We start from the raw sequence: 26586 nt of genomic DNA, 5'->3' as shown, positions 1-26586 counted from the left end.
AACTAGCAGTGCCTGGAAGGATCCATTTTTTTGGCTTATTTGCATCAGAATAATCTGCAGTTCATTCATTCAACACACATTTATTATGTATGCCCCAAGTTCCAGACCCTCTCCTGGGCACTGAAGATTACACAGACATTCAGGTGTGGTAGGTAGGGTACAAATGTTAGAATAACCCATTCTTTTTTTAAACTGTTCTCTAGCCAGATAGTGTGTTCCCATTTCTGCACCTGTCCCTTCCTTTTTTCTAACCGTATACATTTTTCAGTGTTCCAGATTTTATGTCTGTGTAATGAATTACCTGAAAACTTCGTGGCACAAATACGAATTTATTATGCTCACCGGTTGTTTTGTGTTGGGAATGTGAACAGGGCACCGAGAGACAGGTTATCTCTAGACATATTGTCTGGGGCCTTAGCTGGTTAGCTGGAATGCTGGAGGCAAAAGTCATCGAAAGGATCCTTCGCCCACGAATCTAGAGGGGGACACTGACTGTTGGATGGTGCCGTAGGTTTCCCTTTGCGTGGGTCTGTCCATGTGGGTCGCTTCACACATCTTCTGCGTAGGTCAGTTTGGACTTTCTCACAGTATGTTGGTTGATTTCCTGAGAGTGGCTTCCCCAAAGGAGAAAGCCGTATGAAAGCTGTATGCTTTTATAACCTGGATTCAGAAGTCACTTAGGATAATTTCCTCTACAGGTCAGGACAATAACAAGCATGCCCAGGTTCAAGGGATGTGGCAAATGCAGCCCATCTCTTGATGACAAAGGATCCATTCTAATTGGACATCATGGGAAAAGGATTGGGGAAGTTCAAATGAGGAGAGGTTTGCTCTTTTAGCCCTAAATATGACAGAACCACATAATTTTAATCCCAGTGTATCTTCTGATAGCTATTAGATATCAATATTGATCTACCAATCATTGATATACAAATATGATAAAATATTGCTATTAAGTTGTTTCACATATAGATTTAAAAATCATGCATGCATTAAATGTCTACCTCTCTCTTAAAGAATTTTCTGCTCTGTGTATCCCTTTTTCACAATGGCTTTGAACTTTCCAACATCATTTCAGGAACTCTCCAGGCTGTGGGTAATATGTTTTAAGAAAAATTTGAATGAGAAAGTGTATTTATTTTCACTATATATCAGAACTCTAGCATACTGTTTATATAGATTTCTATAGAAAAATAGACAAAATAATTAAATAATGAGATGCTATTTTAATGTACCTCTTACAATAATAGTAGATTATGTGTTTATAAACAGTATGGTTATAGGCCTTTTTTAGGTAACAATTTTTGAAAACTTGTTTTGAAGAAATAAAAAAAAAATGGGGAGGAAGAACATAATTAAGAATTTTGAGCATATAAACTATATATTTAATGACTTTTTTCCTCAAAATGCCTGTAAGTTAAATAATATTACCATTTCAGAGCTAAAGAAAACAAATAATTTAGGTAACTCATGGAAGTTCACACAGAACTAGGATCTGAATCCAAGTTTAATAACTCGGGCTATTTCCAGTTGCAAAGGTTCTTTGAAAGCTACACTTAAATCTGGATTAGTATACATCTTCTAAACTTTAACTGCTGCCCTTTTATGAGAATTTCTGTATTTCTCTTAGGACTCAACATTATTTATTCTATTACATGTAAAAACAATAAACCTTTAATGAATTTTATGTGCTATTAATTATTTTTTTCATAGTGAATTTTTCACCAAATCCATTTAATATAAATAAATAAGTTAGATAATGCAGGTATATATTCATTGTAGAGTACCAGGATGATTGTAAGGAAATGGTACAAAGCCTAATAAGAAGAATTAATGTATTTGAAAACATTAATGAGATCCCTTTAGAGAAGAGTGAATTCAGCTCTTTTAATGAAAAAGAGAAAAAGCTCAGATTTACCATAATGGCAGTCCAGATATAAACCCTCCAATCCCAAATGTGCTAACTAGGAAAATGCTGTGATATAGTTTTCTGTTAGTACTTGATAATGGCTACAATTTCTTGAGCTCCTACTATTACTCAGATTATTTTCCTATATGATTTCTAACTCTTACATCAACCCTCTCAGAAAATTAAGAGATATCCCGAAGAGCTTTACCAGGCCAAATGGGACTTCAGAAGCCAACCCATGTGAGTCCAAAGCCTAATCCTTCATGGGCCATGATGTCAGTTCTTCAGTATCTCTAAGCTTTGCCTTTAATTCTGGATAATTACAACTATCAGAAAAATAATAATTATATGAGTAGAAATAATAAATTAATCATTGTTTTTGAAATATATGAATGAATTTATATGAAAAAACAAGGCAAATTGATTAATCTAAAACTTTATTGCTAAACAAAAAACCTTTTTTTTTAAATGATGAACAATTTGACATAATGACTGAAACTTTAAAATAAGAGCATTTTGACCAGAGTTTACACGTCCAACACTTGGGCATGGATTTTATTTAAACCAAAGGATGTTTCTTGTGTACAAGTTATCATGCAAAATATCTAAAAATAATTTTTGTTTTAATTTGTATTTTTCACTCCTGATCTTAGCATATTATTATATAAAATTTAGCCAGTTCATTTGTTGTTGGCAGACTTCTTTTTGAAGACCAATCTTTCACATCCCCAAAAAGCAATTATTTACATTAAAGGAAAATGTAGTTGTGAATTTAACACATCAAAATAGTGGATTTGTTTTATGAACCCATGGTGCTCTGAATAACAGAATAACTAAAAGAAATGTTGTGGGAGAGAAAGTGTTTTTATTTGTGTAAGACCCGTGTCTTTATACCTATGGAGTAACTGCCATTTATATTTGCTTAAAATCTCTTATATATGATTTGATTTTAAAATGTCGAAAAGAAGCTGGAGAAGGAAAGGACGTTTGGTTCCTTTGATAAATCGTAATCCACCAAAAAAGAGGGGGGGAAAGGAAAGAGGAGTAGAAAGGTGAAAAATAAAATAAAATCAATAAACAGACAAAATCAAATGCAGTCATGTGGGGCCAGGTGGTGAGAAATGGGCTTGTTCCTCTCTGTTAAATGAGGGTCATGACGTGGGACTCTGGGGAGCGGAGCAGCCCTCCCCCCTGCAGTACTCCAGCCCTCTGTTTCTAAAATAAGACCAGGTGATTGTCAGAGGTAGCATGCTCTGACTCAGGGGGAGACAGACGGTGCCAACAGCCAAGCAAACCTGCCCTTTCCCAAGAAAGGCTTCTACAATAATAGGAGATTCAGACAAAACAAAATAAACTATAGAATTGTAAAACTGAAACAAACAAGAGAGATGCTATCTCCTCACTAACCCACTGTGCCTGCCATTATGGACAATATGTGGAAATCAGGGATGCTTGAGTTGTTGGAGAAAACACATAGAATAGTCTGGTGAGCCCCAAGGTATTCTTCAGAAAAGTTAGGTTGAGGTTCACAGTGTACTTGACTCATGAAAGTCCCTGAAAATTCCTGCAGAGAAGCCCATTAACTCGACTCAATGTTTCTGCAATTGGCCTCTGCTCATTTAATGTTTTTATAAAGTAGCTGTTAACATCTTATACAAATGGCATTCTGCTGAACATATTGAGAAATATTGAATATCTAAAATCTAACATCATTCCTGCCTATGTGCTCTCTCTCTCACACACACATGCATACACACATTAATATATGATATATTACACATGTGAATATTAACTGATGAGCAAATTGGTTAATGGAGTGCACATTTTCTGTTTGACCATTTATCTCATTTATGTTCAACCATGTCTACATATTAGAATCACCTGGAAAGCTTTTAAAATATATCAATGCCTGGGCCCCACTCCAATTTAATTGGTTTGGGGTCAGGCCCAGGCATCAGCCTTTCTTAAAAAGCCCCTCAGTTAATTCCAATGTGCAGATAGAATTGAGAATCAGTGCCTGACGCCTGGGACTACTGCCTTCAAGTGGAGTCAGCTTTCATTAATCTCCTACTTTAATTCTGTGATGTATATGTCATGCTCTATTATATTTTTTGTTTCAGATATATTTCACTGAGTAATAAAAATAAAGGGAGAACAGTTGGTGAAAATTTACTCAAGAAATTAAGTTTGTCATTAATACAAATGATGGGCCATCTGGATGAGCAATAAGGTTCTGTTGCTAAAGAGCGTTTTCAAGGGGTGCATAATTTTTATTATTAAACCAGTTAGCAACGGCACTTATATGTACAAAGCATGAATTTTAATTAGAGAAGGGTACGTACTAGCTCATTACCATTTATGAATACCCACCTTTCACCCACAACTAAGTCTACTCTGTGGAGTACCTGGAGAGCTAATGGAACTCAAAACCAATTCTGATGGGTCAAGTTAAAAAGCAAAAGTAATGATTGTTTTGTACTGAAGTCAATGATCTCAATTGATTTGTGCTTCTGGATAAATAAACTAATTTGCTTGTAAAAATCTTCACTCTATCTTTCTCTGATTGCGCTTAACAAACACACCCACAGAGGCACACATTCACACACAAAGACAGTTCAGTGAAAATAAATCAAGAATAAGGTTCTGGCCACAATTTTGGCCACCATTTGGTTGGTCAGATACATTTTTTTCAATTTCCAACTAAGTGTCTAACATTGGAGAATGCGTTTGTATTATTAACCGTAGCTACATTTCCTAGCAGTTTTGAAGTTCGTGCTACTATACTTCTATATTTTAACTTCAGTTCAAACAATGAGTGCTTTGAACAATTTAGAATAAATATATAAATATATTCAAAATATAAATTTAGAATTAAAATATTTTAATATATACATTACATCAAAATCGTTTTGAAGCACACTCTGCTTTGAACTGCATGTGCTCCCAGTGAGTCACTCTTCCATGCGGTATCGCTGTCCCCTGTTAGAAATACAAATATAGATTTAGTTCCAGGAAGTACCACTGGAATAAAAGCTACAAGTTGAAGATCAGTCCGCAGGCTACTTGATCTTATGCATTAAGCTAGAATTTCCCTATGGGATTTTAATAAATTGATTTAAAATTATTTTCCTCTAGAATACAAAAAACATGAGGTACAATAAAAGATTCAGATATATTGTAAAAATCACCCTACTCCACAAAAATGTTAGAAATCCAACAGAGAAGCTGTATGTTTCATTTTGACCAGGATAGTAATAAATTGACTTGCTCTATCCAAAGGCATAGGCAAAATTACTTTCTGATAGCCAAAGTTTGGCAGATTGCTTTAGACCTTTTTGGAAAAAAAGAAGGCAACAGAGACCTGGCTTCTTCCAGCTTTTGCATTAATTTAACCATTTTGATTAAACCAGTGGATCAATTCACTGAAGCCAATATTCAATTTAATAAAATGCCAGTAAAAAAATTTAAAATATCTCTTTTATATTACAAAAAAGCTCAGGTCAGTCAATACACTGCAGAGATACTCTGCTGTAAGACAGTCAGAAACCTAGGGGATTTAGTTAGATTGTTACTGAAAGTAATTTTAGTAATTTTTGTATGTGCAGAGCTGCAGACTGCACTGAATGCAAAATCATAAGAGAATTTTATTAAATATGTTGGAGACATCCATGTCCATCTAAGTACGTGCAATTAGAGTATCTCAAAATGAGGGGAAAGAGAAATTTCCTATAACTTGGATATTTCTTTTACAATAGAGAACAAGCCACTGATTATTTTTGAAATTTGGAATCCTTGATCAGACTTTTTATTATTTTGGGTAGTAACAGACATCACCTTATTTTTCTTGGGTTCAATCTTTGTTTCTCAGCAATTTGTTTCTTAAAATAGGTTACACTTAAGCACTCTATTCATAAACATTTTTAAGTCCAATTACTCAGGTATAGTATCTAATTGTGTTTTCTGAAATGACTCAATGTATTTTTAATAGCAAAAAACTTGAGAAGTTACCATTGTGTATATCATATAATTAAAAGAGAATCTTTTCCAATTGTTCCATTCCATAGACAGAGTCATTTATTATCTGTACATTTTTGGTAAATATTTCACCCCAAATTTTAATAATTTTATATAGCATTTATTCCTTAAGAACAAAAGTGCCGCAATATTAAAGAAGTTTAACAATTTATTAGTTAAAGGAACACACCAAAATATTATTTTTGAAGCAGAGTGAAATAATTTTAAAAATTTCAATTTTTCTTCTCTAACAATTTTCGTCAGTTTCTATTTTTAGTTTATGATTAAAATGATGTGACAAGGAAATGCATTGCTTTAACGGTAGGGATACTATTGTAGACAGATGCTACACAGTGGTATAGAAAATGGTTTGTCTTTCCAAAACCATTCCTGGAGATTCATACACTGTAGGATAAGATAAACATAGAAACTAATCCTGAAGATCTAGATCTGCTAGTGTCACTTAGTTTTGATGAAATAATTCAAGGGTATGAATGTGCTAGACTGTACCAGTTACAAGAAAGAAAATATTTTTATATGATCTGTAGATCCTGAATGCCATCCCCCTCTCTGCCAGCTATAATGTGCGGAGTTTATTGGTGTGTGCCCATATGTAAATGATATTTGACTCAAGAACAACACATTTAAAGTTAAATGTTTTTATAAGGTATGTTTTCATCTGAAGTGACTATATTTTGAATTAAGAGAATTGAACACCAGATGTGTGAATTTATCTAAGAAACATTTGGCTTTAAATGTAAAGAACGTCCAGCTTTGTTTATATCTTATGAAATCTAGTTGTCACAGAGCAGAGAGGGAAAGTCCTAGTGATGTGCTGGGAAAACATGGTAGAAGGGAGAAAATCCTAGAAATTCCAGTGTTCGTGGAGCAGGCGGGTGGGGGAAGAAGATGATGCAAAGAGATTCCAAGTTCAAATAAATTCCCTCAAATTCTTCAGGTTTTAAAATGACTTCTAAGACAGCAACAACATGGCATGGTTCTTATTTTATTTTTAACTTACATCCTGTTTTGTAATAGAATGCATTAGGGAAGCTTATTCAGTGTAGAGAAATTCATCTATCACTGAATTTACAGAAACCGTCTTTTACCGTGAAGCCAGAGACGCAAGGAAAACAATCTGGAAGGGAAGTAGCCGTGGAGCATCAGTTTTTGACCTGCAGCTAAGAACATTTTTGTTATTGTTTGGGTGTCGATATGTGCTATTTAGATCTTATTTTAATATGATTATTATTATAATATTTTATTTGGCATATTTCTACTATACTATGATTCTCCACCTATTGTGTTAATGATAAAAAATGTCCTTGTACATTCATTGTTCAAATGACTACACCAGGTCATAAGAACCTGTAAACTTTCAGCTCTCCAACCCCTGCTTTAGTCAAGGTACCCCCATGTCTGCAATCTTCTCATACGCTCTTCACCGCGTTTCAGAATATGTTTGAGCTGTCTGCACCTACTCACCAAAATCTGGCCCTGGCAATATGCAAAGAATAGAACTTGGTAGCAAGTCAACCCAGCCTCATGCCCTGCTGTATTCAGACCAATGTTCTGCACTCTGATATGCTTGTTTCTTCCCTGAAAAAGTTTCCCTCTGAGACTTTTTCATGCCTCTAGAATCTCATAATCTTCCACCCTCTGGAATAACTGGATCTGTGAGAAAAGGCCCCTTTCCATCTATGAGCATGTATTTTCAATCCATTAATACCCCACCTTTATGAGCAGGTACAGACTCCCACAAGGAGAATTGAACCTTTCCTGGTGTCCGTCACATGAGAAGGTGGCTTGTCTCGCTCATTGGAAGAAGGAACATAAGATGCTCTTACATGGGCCGGGGGGTGGGGCGGGGAACTGAGCAGCCCTTAGAGGGCAGGAACATCTAGAAGGAGCTCCTACTTTGCAGGTGTGATGGCATCAGACTTGGAGAAGATTTTGGGTACATGGAAAAAAGGAACCCAGGGAGGTCTTCTTTTCTGTGGTGACTATTTATTCCAGTCATATTCTGTTATGTTCTTTACAAAAGCTTTGACATTTTCTTTAAATGAATACAGGATATTTCACTTTAAATATAGTCCTAGATATTATTCCCTTTGCAGATGAGATCTAATTTCCTTTGAAATGTTTTATCACTTGTTTTAATCTATATAAATTATTCATCTTTAATTATTTTTAGTGAGTTACTGAACACTGAATATGTGTAACTGATCTTTAGATTTTACCTAGTATGAAATAGTGGTTCAGGGTACAGAAAAGGAAGCGTGAGGGGCTGTGATGTGAGACTGAGTGAGCCCACAAAAGAAGTAGGTGTAGACAGAGAAGAGACAAGACCCTCAAACAGTCCTGGAACATTCCAGTGTGAGCAGCTAGGAGCTGACAAAGACCTAGGAAAGGAGACAGGGAAGGAGCAGCCAGTGAGGGAGGAGGCCAGGAGAAGGTGGGTGGCCCAGAAGGCAGGCAAGAAAGTGTCCCAGGGAAGCAGAGGAACCAACTCTGTCCACTATCACTGGGGGTGGAAATGTCAAGAAAAAATGAATAATAAGAGCTGAACATCAGATTTAGAAATGCACACATCACTGGTGACTTCCACAAAAGCAATTTTGGTGGAGACATGGAGTCAAAAGTTTTATTACAGTGCTTTGAAGAGAAAATGGGAGGGAGAAGAGTTTGGGATAATGAGTAGAAACAAGACTTTTGCAGTTTTTTTGGTATAAAAGGAAACAGAAAAATGGAAGGATACCCTAGAGAGAAGGTCAGATTTTATTTTCATTAGATTTGAGTTGTTTGATTTTTAAAAACAGTTTAAAATAAATAATTTTTTAAAGATTAATAAATTAAGACTTTAAGATTAAGAAATAACATATATGTATCCTGATGGGAATGTCTTGTGGCAAGAGACAAATTGACGGTTGGAGACATGTAGGAAATTTTCTGGGAAAGAAAATAGTTTCTACAATAAAATGCTTTGACTGGATTTTATTTCTGAAAGAAATCCCACATTCCTTCGTACCCATTGCCAACGTGCAACCAGACATGATGTGAAATGCTTCTTTCTTCTCTAAGAGCTCATGGTAAACCCAGCCTTATCTTCATTTCTTGACAACAGCCCACATATATCTTCCTTTTGGAGATATTTTTTAAATGCTCAAATGTATCTGAGACTCAAAATTTATAAGTTAATGCTGTACTTATACTTTTTGTTGTTTTTAACATGGTTTCTTTAAACTGAATAGTCAGATTACATGAAATGAAATATACATTATTTGTGAAATGCGTGAAAGTCCATTACTTGGTTTCAGGTGAATCTCTTTGCCCTCCCAGGCAATACTGTAGCATTTAATCTTACTAGATTAACTGGTTTGAACATTCCTCAGTCAATAGTTCCCCAATCTGAAACTGTGTCATTGAACAAGTGGCTGTGCACTGCTGTATTATCTCATGAATTGTTTTCTTTTTTCCCCCACAATAGCTTTGTGTCAACATGACCAATGAGAAGATGCACCACTATATCAATGAAGTGCTTTTTCTACACGAGCAAGCAGAATGTGTACAAGAGGGAGTTACCATGGAAACAGCATATTCTCCTGGTAACCAGACTGGAGTTTTGGATTTTTTTTTCCAGGTATTCATATAATATAATTAGATACTTAACAGGATACATGCATTTAAATATACTTGGAGACAAAGAATTTTGTTTCAGGAGACCCTATTTTTGAGATATCTTTGTACGTGAGATTCTGCAATGTATTTACTGTCTTTCAAACTCTGTTGAGAAGCACAAGTTACCTTTTTTTGAAAGTGCATTTGAAGGATCACCAGCTCATTAAAAGAGACTAGAAATATCACATCATTTTTATATAAAAATATTTAACATTACTTATTCAACATTACTAAAACTCTCATTTTGTCAGTTGCAAGTGCCCAATGTAAAAAATTGATATTTTATAAAATAATACCTAAAGTTAATGATATCAAAAAAATAGATTCAACAGAATTTTTTATTTATCTTCGATGTTTTTAGGATTTAAATTTGGAAAAATTGGCAGGAAAAATATGTACACACATATGTAATATTTGGTTAAATTAAGAGTCTTAGGGCATCTGCAGGTGTTTATACTTATCTTTATTGTTTCTACTTTACAATGAAAAAATTTTAACTAAAAATCTGTATCATATAAACAAATATCTATCACTTAAACGGCAATCCCAATTACTAATATAGGAAGACATTTATGAATTTATCCACAATATCTCTAAAACGCATATGCTTTGTTTAAGAGTCACCATTCAGCTATTAGGAGAGCACAGTATTTCATTTTTTATTCTTTATTTCTGTAAAGGTACATTTCTAAATTACTTTATTTTATGCGTTTTCCTTATGCTGCAATGTACTCTTGTTCTTGCTACCGACTTGCCAACATTCTTTTTTAAAAAATTAAAGCAAAAGTCCTCTTTCTCCAGAAAGCCCTCATCATGACACATACAGTAAATGATTTATTTATTGAAGGTTTAAAAATGCCTTCAATCGCACAGAACTGTATACTGAATTGTACCTGGAAAGCCTCAGGTATCTACCAACTTCATTCCAGCTCACTATGCTATCCTTGACTGCTAAACAGTGGTCATCAGAATGAACATTTACTTATTTATTACTTATTTACTTATTTATACATCAGTGATTATACCTTTGTCTTATATCCGGGAGGGGAAGGCTTGATCCAGATTTTTACCAAATTCTCCTCGTGTCTAGTACATCTTGTTGGACTCTATAGTATTTGATGCTTTTTGTTGTTAAGATGAAAGTGCATATGAGAACCGTTCACATACAGTAAACAATTCAATCTTTCCTGAGCCTTTATCGTTAAAGGAATTGAAAACAGTTAATCCTTTTCTTATGATTTAATTATTTCTTCATGTTCCACTTTCTTCAGATATTTCAACAAGTTTTCAAAGTCTACAAGGTTAATTATAACCATTCTTTTATGGCTTTATTTCAAACATGCAGAAGATACAATACACAAGATTATTTTTTAATTTGGAGACAATACAAATTATAATGCTTAAAAAATCTTGCTAATAACCAGCCTCCTCATCCTTGGAGAATATCATCTTGGTTTTTGGAGCAGAGTGGTTTAGCTCTCTTTGAATTGATGTCTTTTCTTGTACTAATTAGGAACCTTGTCATTGAATTACTGGAATACCCGTTAAAGAAAGGCTTTACCCAACAAGTGAACATTTTCGCCCCCAAACAAGAGGCCTGTCACTGCCCCTGAAACATGAACACATTTGCAGACAGCCTTGTAATGGCTCTTCTGACCTTCTACTGCCTGTCTGTATGTGCTTGTGCACGTGGACATGTTTGCGTGTGGATGTGTGGATATGTGATAGCATAGAGAGAAGTTGCCATGACATGCTCAGGTTGATAGATGACAGAATGATTTATGACATTATAGCATCAACATGTTACTTACTCTTCAGCAAATAGCTTGCTATAAATTGAAATATATATTTATATATAAATTTTAATACATAAATTTATTTAATATATAATAAATTTATATTTATATAAATTTAATATTATAATATATCATGATATATAAAAATTATATTAAATTCATTATATTTTACATATAAATTTAATAATTAGCATTTATTCATTATCTAATAATGAATATATTAATATATATAAATTTATTGATATATATAAATTTCTTCACCTCTGGGCTCCTCATGGGGATTTTTCATGGTGTCCCTGACCACTGTGAGATTTCGGGATTCTTGCAATGTACTGTTAGATTTGCATGTTGAGCTAACTTCCCCAGTAAGGGTTTTCTTCTCTAGATTTCTTCATCAAAAAATGTTTTCATATTGGTAACAAAAATCTTCCTGGGTATTGCTGACCTCAGGTAATTTACAGACAGAGCTTGCTTTGTGTAGGCATTCCCAATTCCTTTCTAGTGCCATTCTCCATCTCATTAGTCCTTCCTCCTTTCCTTCCCAGGGAAGCTATTTAGTTTCTCATTTCAGAGCTGGCTGTCATAGTTGCCATTATCTCCAAAAGAGCTCTCTGTGGTATGTGAGCCCCCACCAGGGGTGTGCCTTTCCCGTGGCTGGCATTAATGACCTTTACTCCTTATGGTTGATTGTACCTTTGCAGCCCTCAGGCAACTGCATATCATCTTTGGATTCTCTTTAATATGAGCAGGAGGCTTTGAAAGGCTTAAAACAACTCAAGTATTTAAGACACGAAGAAATGACTTTCTGTTAGGCAAATAAATGACCGTATAAAATGCCTTTGGTGGTATGGTTTGGTAACTGCAGGTCAGATTACTAAGTGAAATCGCTACAGGGGTCAATACATCTCTCTTCACTTCCTGAGAATTATTTTTATGCTATTTACACTTTAAAAAGTGCATTGAGTTGGTGTAAACAATTAAGACACTTGACAGATTAATGTGAAGAAATAGTGTAAATTACCGTATTTAACAAGGTGGAGGTGATATGTCAACAGGCAAACTTTCCAAGGGGATATAAGAGAAAAGATAAACACACTAGGTAAGAAGCTATTCTACTAGGTAAGAAGCTATTCAACTGTCGTCTAAACCACATGGACAGAGTCGATTAGAATTCCAATTAGAGTACAATTTTTTTTTTTTTTTTTTTGAGACAGAGTCTCGCTTTGTTGCCCAGGCTAAAGTGAGTTCTGTGGCATCAGCCTAGCTCACAGCAACCTCAAACTCCTGGGCTCAAGCAATCCTTCTGCCTCAGCTTCCCGGGTAGCTGGGACTACAGGCATGTGCCACCAGGCCCAGCTAATTTTTTCTATATATATTTTAGTTGGCCAGATAATTTCTTTCTATTTTTTTTAGTAGAGATGGGGGTCTCGCTCTTGCTCAGGCTGGTCTTGAACTCCTGACCTTGAGCAATCCACCCGCCTCGGCCTCCCAGAGTGCTAGGATTACAGGCATGAGCCACCGCGCCCGGCCTAGAGTACATTTTAAATAACTCTATATGAAGGAATGGAGTATCAGCACTTGGGAATTTATCTTAGCAGCATTTTTCTTCTAGTGAGATTTAAATTGTTGCTTACTATTTATCTATATGATTTTAGTTTCCTTGTTGGGCATTTAAAAACTATCAGATTTCCAATTTAAGTTTTATAAGTCATAGCTTCAAGCTTTCTTTTTTCTAGGCCTAAGTATTTGAATATCATAGAGTCACTTTTCCTACTGAATAGGATTTTGACACAATTTTTATGACTTAACATCATGACAGGTTTTAATTTTTGATAAGTTTCTTGTCCTATCATAAGTATGGTATTTTTCTTATTAAAATGAGAATGTACTTTTAAAAATAACTCTAGTGTTTTAATGACACTAAAATACATTTTTTTTCATTTATTTATTCATTAATCGTATTGAATAAATACTATCGAGGACCAGCTTACACCAGCGCAACGCCGAGTGGTAAGGACGCAACAGTGAGCAGATTATAGAAATGTATTAAAAGGAAAGGCTGATCCATTTTCTGAGTGTTTGTATGAATCTAATAAACTATAAATGACATACATGAACAATAATAAAAATACTTAGCTAAGTCATAGAAGACACAACTTTCTGTTTCTTCTTAACTTTCAGAGGCCATCTGGACTTCTGTCTTTATTGGATGAAGAAAGTCAGATGATTTGGCCGATGGAAACAAACCTTCCAAAAAAGCTGCAAAGCCTCCTAGAATCCTCAAACACAAATGCAGTCTATTCCCCCATTAAGGACGGGAATGGGAACGTCGCCCTCAAAGACCAAGGCACAGCCTTCACTATCATGCACTATGCAGGAAGGGTAAGTTAATAGAACTGCGGAATTTATCATATGTTAATGATATGTTAATGAACCAATGGGCCTAGGGACAAGCATTAGATGTTTTTATATTTCAGGGTGTATTATTTTGATAAATGAAAGCGGGATGGACAACCTACAAAATTTTACTTTTCTAAGCCATTTTTCTTTAGCCTGATAAGGAATTAATATCTTCAGAGTGATGAAGCATGCTGTGTCATCCTTTTCATAATGTGTCTAGAATTGTAACTTAGTATGAGCAAAGGACTCCTGGATTTAATACAAAGTGCTCTGCTGTAAACTTTGGATATTTTTGTTAATACAGACAAACATTGGGTATATGAATTTGTTCAGAATATAGTTTTTAATATTTTAAAGTATTTTTCTTAAAGCATGTCGACCAGGGAAAGAAAGCTGCTCTCAAATCTCTCCCAGTTCCCTAACTAGGTTTGTAAAACATGCTTCCTCCTTCTAAACCTTCAAGGACTTCTTCTTACCTGTATAAAAATTATCACATTTTTTATTCTAGACTAATATCTGGGTTCTCTAAGCTGCTCATGATCTTTTCTTCCATGACTTATCTGTCATAACTCCCCTATACAAGACCTCTGTTAGAGGTATTTTTTCTACTCCACTCACAGTTTCCCTGCATCTCCCAGCCCCCTTAAGTTCCCTTATACTCCAGCTGAAATATCCTCCTTGTCTTCTTCACAAGATCCAATTTTATTCACCCTTTGATGCTTAAATCCATGTCCATTTATCCTCAGTCCCAATCCCATTTGTGGTGGGATTTCTTCCCACCTTTGAATTTGTAGCCCACAGCTTTTGGCCCCACTTAGTACACATTACAGACTAGAGGGTGAAATCTCTTGTCACCGTCTTACAACGTATTTCAGCTAATTTCGACCAGAGTTTACTGAGACTCTACTACACACCAAACAGGGAACATTAGAGAATCCAAGTTGAGAAAAGCCTACTCCTTGCCCTCAAATATCTCAGATTGAAATAAGGGAAAGGCAAATTAATAAATATTAATATTAATAATATATTATTAACATAATAATTTTAACAAAGAAGGAAGCAATTATTTGGCTCAAAAAAATGTAGAAATGTTTCCCACACCTAGGTGTCCAACGGTAAGTTAGAGCTCATTAATTGTAAAAGAGAGGAGCCGTTCTCGTGGAGATGTAGGATTCTGAAAGTGTGTGGCATGTGTGTCACTCAGGATTCAGTTGCATAAGACAGAATCCACTCCAGCTGTTTAAGTAGAAAATAACTTAGTAGGGAAAATAATTGTTTGGAGACTCTAAGTTGAACTTTTCAGAATGCCCTTAAAACCACACCATAGAACAGAGCTACCCTGGTAGTTACAGCCTCGTCTTTGATCAGGAAATGCCCAGCCAGGTGGAGAAGCTGCTGCTGCAGTTACTGATCCTCTCAGTGTGGCCACCACCTGCACAAGCAGAATGTCCACACCCTAGCGCTCCACTTCGAAGACGCTAGTGACGAGACCTGGAGATGTCCCTTGTCAGAGAAAACACAAACATCTTCATGACAGGTTTGCAGGTAGCACAGCAGAAGCAACGGAAGTTTGGCCCTTGCCACTTCTACAGACTAGTAGAGACTAAAGAGCAATCAGATCCCACATGCAAGGGAATCTGGGAAGGTAACTTTCTTTTTGTTCAACTTCTGCGTATAGCAAGGCAACTAGGATAGGTGTGGTATACTATTCCTCCACATCCACCCCTGTGGTATTTGGGACATGGTGTCACAAGTTCAGTTCAGTGTAGACAGAATGGTAGAGGAAATAGCTAAAAAGGTTAGTTTCATCCAATCGTGAATAAACATGCACGTACAACTGAGGACTTTGTCCTCTTGATGGTGTTATAATACCTCATGGAATATTTTTAGACAGGGTAGGAGACCGAAGCAGTGAGAAAAACAGAGGACGTGATGTAAAATAGATTGGCAACACGGGGGTGGTGGGTGGGGGGCGGTCCTTGGAGATGCTCCATCACGGTCTGCATTTGAGCAGTAGCAGAGGGACAGAGACGGGCATTCAGAAGAAACCAGGAACCAGGCTGTGGCTGGCGGGATGTGCAAAGCTGGGGAGATGTGGCCTAAGAGGACCCAGAGGGCTCTCGTGTGGCTCACGGATGGAGGGACGTATTGTGTCAACCAAGAGAGGAAGTCCTGGAGGGTGAAGTGGTTTGGAAGGAATGATATTCAGTTTTAGATGTTTTGAATTTGAGATTCTTTTCAAGTGGTAATCCTAATACACTAAAAATACTTGATGCTGGGATAAAAGAGGTTGGTTGTTTTTAGAAGCCTGGTTACATACTTGGAAATGTGTATCCTGATAATTTCACCCAGGAAGAGCATAGAGAAGAGGGAGAAAAGAAGTCAGTAGAAAAAGAATTATCACAGAAACCAAGAGAAAGGATGAGAAGAGAGCAGTGAGAAACAGACATGGGCAATGTGGATGCTAGGCCGAAGTGAGCTTTGTGATGCCTTATAGCAGGATCTTGTCCTAAGAAGTTTTCTTTAGTGAATGGAATGTGGAAAGAAGTCAAGGGAAATTATATATCTGTATTTATCTATATATCTCTCTCTCCTTGGAGAGTTAATTAATTTTCTTTTATATTCAAGAGGTTTAACTTTTAAAATTATTTATAAAGAGAGTAATCTTTTAGTCTTATATTCAGATTTTTTAAATCTATATTTTCATCATAACAAACATTTATTAAATTTATAAAAATTATTTTAAAATTTGCAATAAGCTATAATAATTTCAGGAAACTATTTTTCTAAAAGTTTCATGGAAGCTATCATAAGTGGGTACACAGTTGATTTGTTCCAGAAATCCGTTTGTGTTGTGTACTGGAGATGCATTAAATGTTGAATAAAAGCTAATTGCGTTAAAGTAAATAGAAATGTGCTTTGGGATAATAAATTTTTAATGATTTTATGTTCAGTTGTAAAAAAATATTCCACAGGCACTTAAAATTTCTATTTCAATTGTTTTTAGAAAATTTTAGAGAAAAACAACTAATAGCTCAAATTAATATAGTTACTGCATTGAGATTTAACAGAAATAAAGCAAAACAGAGAAAATCAACTGATTAGTTGGTACAGAGCCTAAACCACTGTGGAATCATGAATTTTCTTGTCAAATCACCATTTTTTTAAGCAAGATTTCCATAATTGGAGTCGATTTTGTGGTTTTATAAAAATCTTTCATTTTACTGAGATGTACTAATGAGTCTTAGCCAAAGAACTCCCTGAGGACTCATTCACATGTTACAGTGTATATTATATGCAATTTGTGGCAATATGTCAAGCCATATGCCACTCGAATCATCAAATGTAGCTATATACACTTAAATTTTGAGCAATTGCCATTTCAAAAAAAAAAAGGAAACAGCAGCACATTCTGAATTTTATAAATCAAGAGATGTAGTAAAAGTTAATTCATTTAAAATCAACATGCAGGGTTTAATTTGGACAGTAGGATAATAAAGTTGACCCCAAGAGAGCACAGTGGCTCTGGGGTCCCAGGGTTGGTTTGTAGCCTCTTTTTAGCCAGATGGACGGGCCAGAGCACATCTCTCATCACCAGTAGCTCCTCCGTGATGGGATTATCTGGTCTTTTTAGTGAAAATTTATTACCTCTCATAGGAAGGATAATTATTACTGCTAGTGATGATATTGACAGCCAGCTCCCATCCTGATGGACTCACCTATCCTGAAAGCTCTGCACAGGAAGCCCTGCCATACTTCTGAGTCTTGTTTGGAACAGAGGCTCAGAGGTCCTTTTAAAAATGTTTAAGCAACATTATTTAAATTATAGCTGAAGATCTTTCCCAAACACATTTGAATTTTTTATTACTCATAGGAGCATGGTGTATTTTCCAATCTCAATTACAGAAATATTTTAAAGTAAATGGGAAGAGGCTGTGCATTAAATATTAACATGGTCTCATTAACAAGCAGGAATCTGAATTAAATAAGAAGGCTTGTAGGGTGTTTTTTTGGTTGATGATTTGTTTTAGCAAATTTTAAATCATATATGGGATTACCTGTTACAAGGGCTGCTCTTAAACTTCTACTGGTGATTTAAATGACAGAGAAGCATTAAATCCAGAAGTGTTTCTAATTTTATTGGCTATTAAAATTAAGAATCTTGAAGGAAAGAAGAATTATGGTTTGGTGAAAGACATTGGCTCTTAGGAGGATTGAATTTCCATTAAGGTGATTCTAAACTGACTATAATAGGAAATAGTATTTTGAAGTTCCTAAATTTTGATGTGAGAAAAGTGAATAGATTAGGAGATAGTAAAGAAACCTTAAGTAATAACAACTGAATTAATGAAAATATAGGTCAAAATCCCTATAAAGATCTACAACTATCTGTACAATTATTATGTACCCATAATAATTAAAATGAAAACTTTAAAAAGAAAAAAATGAATAGCTATGCAATATATGACACCTACATATATGACCCTTGTTGGTTGTCAGGTCATAAGATCTTTGTCTGAAGGTTGTTTATTATGATAATTCATTTTAGTATAAAGGAATTTTCTTTGGATCTCAGGTAAGTCTCCCGTTGTGACCAGCCTGATAGGCTGATGCACCTCAAGTTGATGATATTGTCTTTGTACCTTAGATGATGTATCTCTGTTTTAGCTCTTCCTCTCCCCAAACACTTAAGCATCACAATGGATTGAAGAGTGGGCTCCCCAGAAAATATGTCCAGACCCTCATCCATCCAAGCTGTGAAATGACCTCATTTGGAAAAGGGGTCTTTGTTTATGTAATTAAGTTAAGAATCTTGAGATGAGGAGACCATCCTCAATTATCTGGGTAAATTCTAAATCCAAAGCCCACTTTACATGGGAAGTATCCATATGAGTGAGCAGAGAGAGATTTTAGAGAGAAAAGGGAGAGGCCATGCGACCACAGAGGCAGAGATGGGAGCGATGCACCCACAAGCCAAGGAACACCTGGAACCGCCAGCAGCCAGAAGAGGCAGGAAGGATCCTTCCCCAGGGCCCCGGGGTCCAGCTAGCCTAATGTCGCAGCTCTGGCCTGCAGCACTGTGAGGCAATGATTTTCTCTTGTGTTGAGTCACCCAGTTTAGAGTTATTTGTTGCAGCAGCCCTAGAAAACCAGTGAAGTATTCATTGGTCCAGCTTTCACAGATTATGAGAGAAATAAGTAGTTTTAACTGATAACATTGTAGAATTTCTTTACCACATTGGATTCAATTTTAAGTGAACCCTGCACTGCTCCATCTCTGCTTTGCTCATGCCGTTTTCCTCATCTGAAATGTAAACTTTCCTTCATCTTTCCAAATCTTATCCATCTTCCCAAGTTCTTGGTCTAATCTCAATTTCTTTGATCTCTTTCTGTCCTCATCAACAATGATGCCTGATGCTTGAGTAGCACTTTCCAGTTTACAAAGTACTTCTGAGACAGTTTTGCCACATCCATGTAAATAAACATTACTATTTCTGTTTTCCAGGTAAGTAAGCCTTGGTCAAGTTCAGTGATGCACCAAAGATTGTTCAGCTACATATTGATTTCCTAGGCCTGCCATAACAAAGTACCACAAAACTGAGTGGCTTAAAACAACAGAAATCTATTCTTTCACAGCAAGGGAGGATAAAAGTCCAAGATCAAGTGTTAGCAGGGTTATTACTTCTGGAGGCTCTGAGGGAGGAGCTGCTCCAAGCCTCTCCCCTGGCTTCTGGCAGTTGCCAGCGGTTGGCATACCTTGGCTTGTGAACCTGTCACCCCTGTGTCTGCCTCTATCACCTGGCTCACCCCTCTGTGTGCGTCTCTGTGTGTTCTCTCCTCTTCTTATAAAGATTTAGGGCCCACCCTAATCTACTATGACCTCATCTTAATCCAACTAATTTTATCTACAAAGACCCTATTGCCAAATAAGTTCTAATTCTGTGGATCCGTGTGGATATGAATTGTAGAATGTACTGTTCAACCCACGGCACACTGGTAGGTGGCAACACTGTGTCTCATTTTCCTCAAGTCCTCTGTGTCTTTCTCTCTCCCCCACATCTTGGGGTGAAATTCTCAAAGTCTTTTTTGTGGGTGCACATAGAATGCATGTGATGTAGTGGAAAGAGAAGAGGCACGGGGGCTCACGGGCCTGGGTTTGAGTTTCAGCTCCACCGCTGTGTGACTTTGAGTAGGACAAGGACCCTCAATGGCCGCACCCATGAAATTTGCCTTTAAAGAAAATATAATTATGAACCTTGGAAACTTGTCATGAAGGTTAAGTGATGGGCAAGCAATAAATGCAGGTACAATTATTTTCACACATTTCTTCAAATGTGTGAGTCATATTTCCCCAACAATAGTTGAAAGTCTTCAGCACAGGAATGCCACAGTATTTAGCAAAATTTTGAACACATCAGTCAGAGATCCTGGCAAGGCCATCTAGTCCACTTGCCCTATTTTCAGATGAGAATATTGGCAGCCCGATGGAGTTGCTCAAATTAAGTGGTAAAATGTTCTTGATGAGTTAAAAAAATGTAAATTCTTATATCTTATAAAAGTGCTTGCATTACATAAAGCAGTGCTTTATGTCATGTTAGGATATTCATTTTTGTATATCACAATGTTATGTTATTAGTGTCAGTTCAGCAGATGATAGGAAAGACATAGCCACTAAAATTATATCATGATATTTTCTTGCTCTTCCTGTCACACTTAAAAGACTGGAATGGAAGATATGTGCAGAAAATTGAGATATTGCCTTATCTATGGAAACTATAATATTAAAAGAGAAAACATCTAGATAAATGTTTTAATTTGTGTTAATGTAACATTTTGATTTTCACTGAGTATATGGGTAGTTCTGTGATGTGTGATTCTACCTCGGTAAAAGAGAATTTTGTAAAAATGATGTTCATTATCATTTAGTTTTATAACTAATGTTTTAATTGGGCATTTATATGTGTGAAATTTTACTGCATATTTAAAAATATTCTTTAAATGTTATTTCCCTTAGGAAAACTAAAACTTTTTCTGCAATTTATATACATATTCTGAGTTGTCATTTTACAATGGAATAAAAATGTATAGCCACCTTCTATAATGTGCTTGCAGATGTGTCTTTCTGCAGGTGGATTTTAACTGTATTCGTCAGAATTTCTTCTCCATTCCCCTAAACCACATCCTTACAGATAAGGTTGTAATCCCAGATGCATAGACCTGATCATTATTGTTCACGTCCCTGATTTCCACAGGCCTTTACAAGAATCATATTACTAAAACGTTGCTGATAGGGATAAAAAAATGAAGTTACTGATTTGCAGCCTCTATAAAATATTAATACCTAGATTTTTTTTTCTTCTGCTTGAAAGGGATCCACCTCTATCTTTGAATAAACTAAGTTTGAAATTTGTTTTCTGTTTAGGTTTATGTTGTTTTCCAGATCTCTGAGTAGCGATCTTTATCTTTTTCATACTATAGTAGATTCTAGGTGATATACTGATTAAAGGCAACCTCTTTGCCCTTAAGCATATTTACATAATGTATTTGCAGGGAAAATCTTGGCCTGTTCAGCTTCCCAATTCCCCGTGTCAGGGACACCTTTTATAACTTGTGTCTTGGCCTTCACCCCCTGGAGATTTGTGGGAGACACAATGTACCCAAGGAGACTCTGAGAGTGAACCTTTAAATCAAAAGACAAAGGAAATGGACTAATCAATAGGCAGCTTCCATTTATTTCTCTCTTTCTTCTCTGCAGGCAGAATCCCCAGACATAACAATCAAATCTGTCTGGTCTAAGCCAAACTGATACTATTAAGGGTTATTTGACAAAGATATTTTGACCTGCACAGAAAGAGCTTAATTTACATCTGCATTTGTTCGCCTCCTGTGCAGACTTTTTGAAAAATAAAAATTTGCTCCATCAGGCTTCTGGTGTTCTACTACTTACATCAATTTCACTTTTGGCAGAAATTTTTACTGGAGGCAGGATCAACCTGTCTTTACACAGGTTTTGTTAGGAAGAGAACACAGGAGATCTCATTTAGAGAATCTTACTGTTTCTTCAGAGATTTAATATATTCTGTTATACTCATAAGCTGACAGAAAGTTGTAAATATAAGACTTCAGATTTCCAAGAATATTGATGTTTTATTGTTAAGTGGTTGGTACTTTTTTCCTTAAATGAACCAAAGGGACATATTCATAAATTTCAGCTGTGTCAATTTCAAGGGAATATTGGTATCCAGATTTCTAGATATCTAGATAAAGACTTGTAATGTTACTATGTGTTCCTAATAACATTTTTATTAATTAGTATTTATCTACTTAAAATGAAACCAGAAAGAAAATAAGCAAAACTATTGGATAGAATCACTTAATGGAAAAGTCAAATAATAGAAGATATTGCTTATAAATATCAGTGATATGTAGAGATCAATTTGCCACCACACAAAAAATCTAGACCCTTTTCAGCAAACCTCAGATAGAAAGCTGACAACAGGCATGAAAAATAATTGCACACATTTATATTTGCTGAAAATAATCATTTATTTTGCTAATATCCCATCTTCATGTATATTCTGATGTGATAGACTGAATTCAAAAGTTTATCTCAAACGTTTTGCACTTTTATCACCTGTTGATTCCAACCACTTCTATTCTAAAAATTATGTTTTGCATCATTTTGCAAATAACATGATGGAGAAGGGATTATAAATTTGGCAGATCTGGGAATTTACTTCCATTCTGTAAATGTTGATGGCGTTTCCCAGGGTAGAGAGCTTATTATGCTCATGATTCAGTTTCACAGACGAGATGGCTCCCAGATCTCCGATCTCTTTCTGCTGTGAGCTTCAGACTGGTATATTGACTTTTTAATTTCTCTATTTGTTTGGCATCTTAAATGTAACAGAAGCAAAGTAAACCACACTCCCTACCCTGTCTCCCAAACACTGTCTCCTTCCTCTGTCGTCTCACTTCAAAAAAGTAAATAAATAAATAAAACTGATTTTTCCTATTTGCCCTACCTTTGAATTCATAGAAAACCAGAAACCCAATTAATTACAAAATACAAACTTACTATCTCCTATTTATCTCTTAAATCCAAATACTCCCCTTCTTATCCCAGTAGTGGATTTCACATCACCCTCCCCACTCTCTAGGTCAGTCACTTCAGTAGTCTCCTAATACTCATTGATGGAATGAGTATCAATTATCAATAAAAGAATGAATGAATATTTTTACTTAAAGGAATACAAACTGCCTCTAATTCGTTTATCTTTTGTTTGTTTGTTTATTTCTCTGATACCACTTTCAAAATTAAATGTGATTACTCAGAATGGACTTTTTAGTAATAACTAGTGGCACTGATGGATGCTTTATCAATTTTTCATAAATCATCTATATTTTAAACATTTGTATCCTCAAGCTTATAGCTCCTTAGTAGAAGAGTAAACTTTGCTTCTTTTCTTTTTTTATTTCAGGATATTATGGGAGTACAAACATTTTGGTTACATGTTATGACTTTGCCACATCCCAACCATGATTTGAGACCCACCCTTCTCCCCCTACAACACTCACCACATCCATTAGTTGTGTGTTTACCCACCCCCAACCCCCCTATCCCCAAAGAATATTACTACTGGGTGAGCTCCTTAGTGTTGATCAGTCAGTGCCAGTTTGATGGCGAGTACATGTGGTGCCCATTCTTCCATTCTTGTGATACCTCACTTTGGAGGCTGAGCTCAAGCTCTATCCAGGAAAATATAAGAGGTGTTAGATCACCGTTGTTTTTTATAATTGGGTAGTATTCCATAGTATACATATACCATATTTTATTAATCCACTCATGGATTGACAGGCACTGGGGTTGTTTCCACATCCTTGCTATAGGGAATTGTGCTGCCATAAACATTCGGGTGCAGATGTCTTTATTATAGAATGTCTTTTGTTCCTTTGGGTAGATGCCTAATAGTGCTATTGCTGGATCAAATGGTAGTTCTACTTGGAGCTCTTTGCGGTATCTCCAAATTCTTTTCCACAGAGGTTGCACTAATTTGCAGTCCCACCAGCAGTGTAAGAGTGTTCCCATCTCTCCACCTCCTCGCCAGCATTTATTTCTTTGGGATTTTTTGATAAAGGCCAATCTTACTAGAATTAGGTGATATCTCATTGTGGTTTTGATTTGCAACTTTGCTTCCTTTTTTAAAAATCAGATCTTCCAGATCATTTTAATATTTTTGTTCTTCATGCACCTGGTAGTTGAACAGACACAATTCGGAGGTTGTATTCAGGATTCTGTATGATTTGGGGCTTACACTGTTTTTTAAAATATATTCAACAAGTCCTTTCCTTGTAACCAGATTAAAACCTGGGCTCTCCAGTGATGTTTCTGGTTTCTCTCTCGTAATAGAAAGTTCCTTACTTTAATTGGCACTCACAGACTCAATTCAGCAATGAGGATTTCTAGTCTATATAATAATCAAAGCAATGAAGTTAATGAAAAGTTAGGTCTCTTTATGCATCGAATAAAGACTAGGCACTGTACGATGGTCAAGAGAGTCCTTTTTTCTTCCTTTTCATGCCAAGCTTAGCCTCCTGCTGCTTGTCTTATATCCTCACAATGTGGTTTCACTCATACTGTGCCTTCAGTCAAGGCCAACTCTCGCTTAGGTGTTTTCACGTGACCCTTAGAGGGACTCCCTTCCCATGATGTGGGTGACACTCATCCTTCTGGCTGGCTGCCCCCTGACCCTGGTTTTGGGGGTTCTCTCCACACAAACTCACCCTACTGGGCTCCATCACCCCCACCCTCCCCACGAGTCTCTTGGCAGGATTTAACATAGCTCTGGTTTGTGTACCAGATGAGGAAATGTCACCTTGTCCTTTGTTGTTTATTAAAAATGAAATATGTCCTGTGCTCGTTGTTTTCATGTACTGACACAGAACAGCTCGGGCCTCTACAGCAGGAAGGGTTCTTGCTCCCATCGTTTTGCACATCCACACCCTGTGTGTGTCCCCGTGGGGGCCAAATGCCTATGCACAGAATCTCTTCCCAAGCAGTGGGACAAGGCCAAGGTGTAAGAAGGTTCCCAGAAGGCCTCCTCTCTCTCCACTTCGAGGACTAAGGGAAGAAACTGTGCTGAAGTTCCTACAGTCATGTTTGGATGCTCTTAGAGCAATAAAGCAATCACTATTGTGTACTCAAATTGAGTGCAAGATCAATAGATCAATAGATGCAGACATAGGTATATAAATCAAATACAGGAGAGAAATAGGTACACAGATAAATATGTAAACACACACATATAAATCAAATACCAATACAGACACACATATAAATTATCCATGCTGTAATCTGGCATATCCTTAAATGCCTAGACTGTCACTGAGGGTGGCTTTGTTAGAGGAACTTTAGTTTTTAGTACATCATCTGCATGGAAATGTAGATCTCTATATCAGAAATATACTGTGTAATATATTAACAATATTAGCAATATACTATAATTAGCAATTTGATTTGACATTAACATATTGCCTTACAAGGTAGAGCATGCAAGCTTTACAAATTTATCTAATTCTGACATAGTGTTTTATATGTAAATTATGGATAGTGTTAGCTAGGTAAGAGCAATATGGAGGGGAAATTAAGGTTTTTAAGTCTAAGTGGTGAAATCTCTAAGTGATGCCCCCAAAGGCTCTCCTAAGAATATAACACCATGGCTTTGCAATTTAGAGGCATTTGTGCAAGTCCTGATTCTGGCCTGAATTACGGAGAGCCGAGCTGAAAGTTCAGGGCTGTATTTCTTTTCGATTCTTCTTTCTCCAACTTGTGAGGCAGTGCACCCTGCCAAGTATGCTGAGATGCATCCTGCTCTATGCACAGGATTCCTTCTGCAAGCGCAGATGCTGTCTCCTTCCACATGCAGTTTGCTAGAGGGAATGGCTCTTACTCCTTTGTCTGTCTCCGCCCGTCAGCCTGCCTGGTCCTGCATCCTTCTCCTTGCTTTCTGTATACCTTCAAGAGTTCCGTTATTGTTCTCCAAGAGCTTTAAAGGGTGCTGAGCACAGTTTCTGTCCCTGTCGTTTACTGAGTTACATAGCAGGTAGAAGCTTCTGGGCTGTCAGCACCAAGATGAAGATAGACAAAGCAAGCAATTGGAAATGGTGGGGCTTGATCAAGATCCAGTCTCAAAATGAACTGCACTGAATTTTCAAGGAGAGGAAAATGATTACCGGGAATAGGTTATACAGGGAAAATTGAGAAGACAGTCAGGGTCACCGAGGAGATGCAGAGACTCCGGAGCAAGAAGCAGCCGCCTTCCCCACGGCTGGGAGTGAGGGGGGTACAAGGGACCGCTGGGCCCAGGAGCTGAGGCAGGTGGGGGAGCCACTTGGTTCCGCGGTGAAGAGGGGCTGCAGGGTGCAAATGGAGCCAGAGAGGAGAGTTAGCCTTTGCAGGGGGAAGATAATCACCAAAGCTTCCACCCTCCTCCTGCCTTCTGGTTTCTGCCAGCACCTTCAGTTTCTGGAAGGCGAGGCAGAAGTTCTGGGAACCCCCCGCCTGTGTTGCACTGCAGAGCAGAAAAGGGCAAGATTCGTCTTAGAGCAGATGCCTGTATGTAAAAGGAAAAAGGCCTTGCAAAGTACAATGGGGCAGAGTCCACGCAACTCTCTTGAAAGTGCACACACAGACCGACTAGATCTGGTAGATAGATACAGATATATAAATTTATGGTAGATAGATACAGATATATAAATTAAAGACTGGCTATCTCTGGAAAATGGAAT

At 36.6% G+C, this 26586-nt stretch overlaps 1 protein-coding gene across 1 annotated transcript in view; it reads left to right on the top strand.

Moving 5' to 3' along the window:
• The window catches only part of MYO16 (myosin XVI), a 476542-nt gene that overhangs the window by 297274 nt on the left and 152682 nt on the right, over positions 1–26586 (top strand). The window contains exons 21-22 of the mRNA XM_045567153.1: positions 9411–9563; positions 13579–13779. Coding sequence (XP_045423109.1) covers positions 9411–9563; positions 13579–13779 — 354 coding nt within the window. The remainder of the gene's footprint in view (positions 1–9410; positions 9564–13578; positions 13780–26586) is intronic.

Source organism: Lemur catta, chromosome 13 (genome assembly GCF_020740605.2).
Source record: "Lemur catta isolate mLemCat1 chromosome 13, mLemCat1.pri, whole genome shotgun sequence".
In the NCBI taxonomy this organism is placed as follows: Eukaryota; Metazoa; Chordata; class Mammalia; order Primates; family Lemuridae; genus Lemur; species Lemur catta.
The sequence above is the reverse complement of the archived record's forward strand: the minus strand, read 5'-3'. Positions and strand labels throughout refer to the sequence as shown.